The sequence below is a fragment of the Arachis ipaensis genome, chromosome B08, assembly GCF_000816755.2.
Source record: "Arachis ipaensis cultivar K30076 chromosome B08, Araip1.1, whole genome shotgun sequence".
Lineage (NCBI taxonomy): Eukaryota > Viridiplantae > Streptophyta > Magnoliopsida > Fabales > Fabaceae > Arachis > Arachis ipaensis.
Genome location: NC_029792.2, coordinates 18,463,540 through 18,471,921, shown reverse-complemented (window position 1 = coordinate 18,471,921; position 8,382 = coordinate 18,463,540). Strand labels below are relative to the sequence as shown.

Below are 8,382 nucleotides of genomic sequence, written 5' to 3'. Positions count from 1 at the left end.
CTCACTGCCTGTGGTGTATAAGCCAATATCCTAAACAATTGGGGAAAAATTGGTTAGCTGGAGATATTAAGGGGGAAAAAATAATGTTGGTCCCAAAAAAATATCCCTCTCACTATTCATACGAAAAAATGGCCCATTACATGCCCAACATAACCAATCTACGCCGGAGCCTAGCAGCTTCGACTCCAACAACTGTCAACTTGGCTAATTACGTCCAACAACACTTCAGGAATTTCACATATGACTGACTCTTTTCGTTGTCTTTCAATATGTAGTTTAAGAGAGTGTTTGGTAAATACACTACTGACTACAAGACAAAGCACAAACTTAGTAAATGTTTGTACGTGTTATATCGCTATGCCAGTAAAGTGGGTGTCATACGTGAAAACTTTCTCGTAGTATTATCAATCATTTCAGCATGGTATGTGTTATTCATAAATTTATCATATTATTATATAAGTTTAATTTTCATGTACTGACTATATATAGAACGTTTTACATAGTCGTAGTGGTTCAAATAAAAGATAGTTATTTTTATTAATATAACATTTGTAATTGGTAATACACGTGTAAAATAATTTTATACTGATAATACATTAAAATTAAATTCTTATTATATATGACCAAATTATAATGTGACATATATCACTAAAAATCCGTCATCAAATTACACCACTAAACTATTAACAAAAAGACGAATCTGAAACTAAAGTAATACACATTTTTAACAATCTCAAACACATAATTATTGATGTAATTGGGATTTTAAAAATTATTTAGTGTGCACGAGAAAAATCATTTTGGAATTTAACTTCGTACAAAAACTAACCGTTGACAAAGGACTTGGTATCCTTCCAAGACAATACAAACAAACAATAACAACAGGACGAGAATACCATACATGCATATAATTAAAGATTAATTAAGGCCAAACACTCAAAAGCTTATTAGGACCATAAAACTGCTACACGACCACGGGATCCAAAAGCAGTGGCGCAATGTGGTCTTTACAGAGTGCACAATCTGTAATTTTATCTCCAAAATTTGCATATAGAAACTCACATATGCGTGCCATGTTAACAATGCAATCAAGGACTGGCCTTGGGATATATTCAATTAACTTGAGGTACTCTTCATTCATATCCTTTCAGTAATTATTGATATCCTTTTTGATGAATTCATGGGCCTCCTCTTCTGAAAAGCCATATTGCTTCATGCAACATTCTACGGCCGAAACAGCATGTTCTCTTTGCTGCTCAAACTACAAATAATTGGTTCAAAATAGGCCTATGATTTAAAAACAGAGATCTAATGATATGTGTACATGCACTTTTTTCTAACCAAATTCAGTGAAATTGCTTAATTATTTATTGGTCTAACAAAAATCACTTATAAGACTATGTTACAAATTAAATAATTGGTCAAATCCAAATTAAAAGTTGAATTATACATATATATCATTGTCAAAAATTATTAAAATATTCCACTAAAAACTTGTGTGTGTAAATTAATCATGACTTTGTTAAATTAATATTGATTCAATTATTTAGGGAAATAAGATACTATAGGCCCATGAATTAGAAAATAATACTTAAGACATAAAATAGTAATAATATTTTATTAGTAGCAAATTGATTTAATTTATATCTATCAACTTAACGTAAAAACTCACGTGCAGTTGAAATTGTTTTTATACGAAGTTTTTAGTTGAAAACCATTAAATAATAATTTAGTCAAATATATCAAATTATATATATTAATGATAATTAATTATAATAAGAGTACATAAAGAGTACATAAAATTAATTATAATTTTTTTATTATTTTTTTTATTTATTTTATGTTATTTTTTTAGAAGATAATAAAGATCAAATTCTAAATTTTTTCGCCATAAAAGTTTTAATACCATATCAACAAATTATTTTAATACCATATCAACAAATTATTTCTTTTCAAAATTTAAGATAATAAAAAAAAGATATGTGAATAATTATATCACAAACAATATACCTTGTGTGAGGCCAAATCATTTGTGAGTCTGGCAATAAGTGACGAAGCTAGTAGGATGAGTGGAATATTATTAGAAACCCAATAAAGAGTTTCTTTGGTTGCAAATTCTCCCAAAGCAATAAACATTACTGTAAGCGGTTCATATCCTGCAGTAACAGATGCAACAACCTTATACTCATCATATGGCGGAATATATCCCTCATGGCACCATCTTGCTTCATCCATGTAACCTTGTGCATAATGAGACAACTGAAGATAAATTAATTGATGAATACTTCATTAAAATGATGATTAATGAATATAATAGTTAATTTAAAATTAAAAAAGTGAGAAATAAAGCCTACGGCCTGTTTGAGACATTGCAATATCAAGTCTGATTCTCCGCTTCCAGCATTTAACTCTATTATTTCATCAACAAGTTCCACAATTGAATTAAAAATCGCCTTAAAGCATTCTGGAAGAGATTCAATGTAACTAATATCCCATCTGAAATACAAAAAGGTTAAAAACTAATTAAGAAAGAAACGTGATCGTGAAATTAAATTATTAAGATAATGACCAAAATAAATATAAACTCATTGATCATGTATAGATCCTTTTTAATTGAGAAATGTAGCAGAATAATATAAAATTGGTCAATTCTTACCTATGGATTGCCTGTGTGAGGAGCTCAAGTTCTTCGATTGTTCCATAGACATCATAAGTATCATCAAAAATAGTCACCCATTGAATCACTTTGGCCACCACCCTTCTAAAAGTAGTATATTTAGGCTCAGAGTTCATAGCAAATGGAAAGAAGTATAACCCAGCTATCCTCTCTCTTGCATAAGGGACCTTTTTCGAAAATTCTAACTTTTCCCACCACCTATAATCGTACAAAAAATTATATCTTTATAGGAGCTTTTTTTCAAATAAAAAAATTCTAATAAAAAGTGCTTAGTTAGATTTAAAATACTTACTTGGTGGCACTACCAACATCTTTCTGATACCATTTTTGTAGCATATTGAAATCTAATTTTGCAAACTTTAGAAGAATTTTATCATGCGTAGAACCTTCTTCGTAAAAAGACATATATGACCTTGCCAATATTCTTGGAATTGCCTTGTGAAAAGGTTGTACTAAGCATTGATTGACTTGATCAGCAAGAGATGGACTCAATTGATTGGTGATGGACTTAAGTTTATTGTATGTGAATTCATGTGCTTCCTCTAATATATCTTCTCCATGAAATCTTAACTGTGCAGCCTCATACAAGCTCCACATTCCTTCAACATCTTGAACAACAATTATTTCATCGAATTCTCCTTCTTTATTCTTGAATTTGTTGAAAACATCTGTATAATTCATATTTATACTAACTAGTGTGAGTCCATAATTAATAATGGTATCTTTTTATATTGTAATTGTATATATAAAAGATAACAAAAATTAGTTTTACATATATACCTGATGAAATGTTATATCCTTTTTGTCGGAACAAACGAAAAAGTAATGCGATAAAATGAAGGTCACGTTCCTCTATAGCAAGATCTTTGTTGGTAAAATCATTGTGAATTTGTACTAATATGCTGTCAATTTCATCTTCAAAATGATAAGATATACTCAAACGTTGAATTGAATCAATTAAACTTAGTCTTTGTAAGATATTATTGTCATTAGAAGACAAATTCATCTTCACTTTTTCTTTATGCATTTGAACTTCTTCTTTCATGATTTCGTTCACTTCCTGCAAATGTTTTCAATTCAATATTTAATTCAAAGGAATGAAAAATTAACAAATAATGAGAGTATGTCATTTTTCTCTACTACATATGATCAATTATTCAATTTGGTCTAAATTTATTATGATATTTTTTTTAGAGATAACAAGAATCGAATTTTAAAATTTTTTATCATAGATATTCTGATATAATATAATGATACTACGATATTTTATCCAAAAATTTAAGTGATAAAAAATATATATTAAATAATTATATTTCTAACAAAATTATTATATAATAATTTGTTGAAGAAATTATACGTTCGATGTAATTCTTAAATAAAATCAGATGCAAATTAAACTGGTATGTACTAGTAATGTTTTATGTTTCAGTTATTATGCATATCATTTCTCAATTTAATTTGGTTGTTAAATAAATTTTTTAAGTTTTTAATTAGTATTAAAAATAGAAATAAAGCGAATATTTACTAAAGTTGCTTTTCAGTTTTCAGTATGAGTTAACTTCAACAAAGTTATATTATATATTTTTGTTGTTATGAAAAAATATAACGTAAAAGATTGAAAGTTGTGCCATTTTAATAATAAGTAAAGAAGAGTTTTTATTTGTTTGATAAGAAAAAAAAAAGCAAGTTAAAAAATATAAAAGTCAATATTAAAATGAATCTGATTTATTAATTAACTATATAATTATAGAAATGTTTACAAAATGCAGACTAGGCCATTTTAAAACTATGACTCTTTAAAAACTAAAAAACAAAAGAGAAAATTAACGAGATTATATTTTTTTTTCTCTTTTCAACTTAATTAGGTTATCTTCATTATATTAATAAAAAAAATAAAAAAAGAAAGAAAGAAAGAAAGTATATTATTAAAAAGACAGTCCAATGCATAAACATGTTAATGCAAGATTTGAAAAAGGACTTCATCTAAAGAGTATATTATACACAACCTAATATATATAATAATTACTTTTGTAGTTATTTTCACAGTTTGAACTCGATCGTGACCTTGAAATCACATGGAAATAATTCAATCATTACTTTAAAACTCTCTTTTAAAACATATGTATATATAAACTAAGAGTTTAATTTAGATACTGACTATGTAAAGCGTTTTGTATTATTCTTTAAAAACTAAAAAAAAAAAAAGAAAATTAACGAGATTATATTTTTTTTTCTCTTTTCAACTTAATTAGGTTATCTTCATTATATTAATAAAAAAAAAACAAATAAAAAAGAAAGAAAGAAAGTATATTATTAAAAAGACAATCCAATGCATAAACATGTTAATGCAAGATTTGAAAAAGGACTTCATCTAAAGAGTATATTATACACAACCTAATATATATAATAATTACTTTTGTAGTTATTTTCACAGTTTGAACTTTGAACTCGATCGTGACTTTGAAATCACATGGAAATAATTCAATCATTACTTTAAAACTCTCTTTTAAAACATATGTATATATAAACTAAGAGTTTAATTTAGATGTATTGGTTGTGTAAAGCATTTTGTATTATTATGTAATCATATTCGTTTTTTTAGATGACCATTCACGCAATCAATATGAAATATGATATGGCATCGCGCAATTAGATGCACATGAAAAATTATTTTATACTGACAGTACATCAAAATTAAATTTATATATTAATTATGTATTTTTTATAACAAAATATGAATTTAATTTTAATGTACTGTCAGTATAAAATACTTTTATACATACATCTAATTACATAACATAATATAATAAAAAAATAATTACTATTTTTTATTAACTGTATAAATAATTATTTAAAAAAATAAATATAATTACACAACTTTACAAAACATTTTATACTCTATATGCATCAAAATTAAACACGACAAAATATATGTCCAAAAATATACAAAAAGTCAAAAAGTTATGGAAATTTTTGGGGTTGCATTTGCATATTAGAAACACAATAATATAGATAACTTCTTTTATACAACTAGGAATCCCATCCATATATATCACTATCATTCTTGTTAAAGCAACTTTACTTAAAACTACTTATAATTTATCCAATTTACACACTACAATACTTACCCAAGCATTATTTTGAGTTTCTGGCGTAGAAGTGATCAGATATATACTATCCCTATTTTGAATATACGTAATAATTCAAAAATTATCACGATAATATATGTATAAGTTTAACAATATACTGATATTTCATCATACAAAATTAAATAAGATACCAAGGATTCAGAATTAGCATATTTTTGAAAAGTATCGTGCCAAATGTTAGGAGCAAAATTTGCAGAGCGTCGCTTTGAGTTAGAAGGGGCAGGTTGACTCGAAGTCATCACTGGAACTGAAGCTGAAAGAGACATGTATAGTATTGGGTAATGAACTATATTAAGACGTTTTTGTTTTTCTTCATAGATTAAGACGTTAAGAACCAATAACTATATAGAATATGGTTCACTCATGCAAAGGGAGATGAGTTCATGTCCCTAGCTGGATGCCCATTCTCGAATGTGAAAAATGTGTGGCCCAAGTGGACAGCTAAGCTATGTACCAACAAGATTCCTTTTTACTGTCTTGTTAAAAAGTGAGTGAATTCTGTAGCCATTCCTCAATTATTAGAGAATTGCATATCCTTTATGAGTTGTTCAATTTTGATTGGAGCAATTCGATTGCATTATCTTGAATAGTGTTAACTATTTTTAACCTTATAAATTAGTTAATTAAATCAAACCACTAAACTATGATAAATTCTTTTTGCAAATTAAAAAATATTTAAATAAATTTCAATTTGTAATTTTAAACTTTTTTTTTTCAAACCACTCGATTCATCAATCAAAAGCTGAAATAGAAAAAGTTATTTAATTAGAAAACTGCAAGTATATATAATAAGAAGTTATTTAATTAATTAAAGTGATTATTAATTATAATGATAATTAATAAACTAATAATAAGTGTAATTAATAAAAGCCTACGGCTTATTTAACATGTTGCAATACTGAGTTTACACATACATCTAATTACATAACATAATATAATAAAAAAATAATTACTATTTTTTATTAACTGTATAAATAATTATTTAAAAAAATAAATATAATTACACAACTTTACAAAACATTTTATACTCTATATGCATCAAAATTAAACACGACAAAATATATGTCCAAAAATATACAAAAAGTCAAAAAGTTATGGAAATTTTTGGGGTTGCATTTGCATATTAGAAACACAATAATATAGATAACTTCTTTTATACAACTAGGAATCCCATCCATATATATCACTATCATTCTTGTTAAAGCAACTTTACTTAAAACTACTTATAATTTATCCAATTTACACACTACAATACTTACCCAAGCATTATTTTGAGTTTCTGGCGTAGAAGTGATCAGATATATACTATCCCTATTTTGAATATACGTAATAATTCAAAAATTATCACGATAATATATGTATAAGTTTAACAATATACTGATATTTCATCATACAAAATTAAATAAGATACCAAGGATTCAGAATTAGCATATTTTTGAAAAGTATCGTGCCAAATGTTAGGAGCAAAATTTGCAGAGCGTCGCTTTGAGTTAGAAGGGGCAGGTTGACTCGAAGTCATCACTGGAACTGAAGCTGAAAGAGACTAGTATTGGGTAATGAACTATATTAAGACGTTTTTGTTTTTGTTCATATATTAAGACGTTAAGAACCAATAACTACATGGTTTACTCATGCAAAGGGAGATGAGTTAATGTCCCTAGCTGGATGCCCATTTTCAAATATGAAAAATGGTGTGGCCCAAGTGGACAGCTATATGTTCCAAACAAGATTCCTTTTTATTTTGTCTTGTTAAAAAGTGAGTGAATTCTGTAGCCATTCCTCAATTATTAGAGAATTGCATATCCTTTATGAGTTGTTCAATTTTGATTGGAGCAATTCGATTGCATTATCTTGAATAGTGTTAACTATTTTTAACCTTATAAATTAGTTAATTAAATCAAACCACTAAACTATGATAAATTCTTTTTGCAAATTAAAAAATATTTAAATAAATTTCAATTTGTAATTTTAATTTTTTTTTTCAAACCACTCGATTCATCAATCAAAAGCTGAAATAGAAAAAGTTATTTAATTAGAAAACTGCAAGTATATATAATAAGAAGTTATTTAATTAATTAAAGTGATTATTAATTAAAATGATTAATAAACTAATAATAAGTGTAATTAATAAAAACTTACGGCTTGTGTAACATGTTGCAATACTGAGTTTGAGTTTCCACCGACATCATTCCTGAAAACCTCTATTTCCATTGAACATTCTACAATCGCATTGAAAACAATTTTAAAGCACTCCGGAAAAAAAATCAATGTAACGAATATCCTATCTGAAAAATAAAAATAAAATTTTAAAAGGTCTAAAAAATCTCGTGAATATACGTTGTCCAATTCATATAGGAATATGTACAGCAAGTAACTGCTAGTAACATGTGGGTAGTGAAAGGCTTAAAAGTATTCGCAATCTTACATCCGATCATTCAATAAGATTTTGTAAGTAGAAATAGTCTCGACTGTTGTGAAATAAAAGATATATATATAATAGAGATGTATAAATAGAAGACTCTAGTATTAAAATAATTAGCTCAATAATAATTTATA

At 26.5% G+C, this 8,382-nt stretch overlaps 1 protein-coding gene across 2 annotated transcripts in view; it reads right to left on the bottom strand.

Annotated features, from left to right (window-relative positions):
• Positions 1-6,125, bottom strand: part of LOC107610668 (probable terpene synthase 2) — a 31,723-nt gene extending 25,598 nt beyond the window's left edge. The window contains exons 1-7 of one of the 2 annotated variants that reach the window (XM_016312686.2): positions 5,958-6,125; positions 3,458-3,737; positions 2,970-3,345; positions 2,657-2,875; positions 2,355-2,496; positions 2,011-2,259; positions 1,053-1,261 (exon numbers count right to left, since the gene is read on the bottom strand). In XM_016312686.2, coding sequence (XP_016168172.1) covers positions 1,148-1,261; positions 2,011-2,259; positions 2,355-2,496; positions 2,657-2,875; positions 2,970-3,345; positions 3,458-3,737; positions 5,958-6,092 — 1,515 coding nt within the window. In that variant the 5' untranslated portion in view covers positions 6,093-6,125 and the 3' untranslated portion in view covers positions 1,053-1,147. Of the gene's footprint in view, positions 1-1,052; positions 1,262-2,010; positions 2,260-2,354; positions 2,497-2,656; positions 2,876-2,969; positions 3,346-3,457; positions 3,738-5,957 lie in introns of those variants that run through there. The other variant, XM_021109038.1, reaches the window with a different exon arrangement.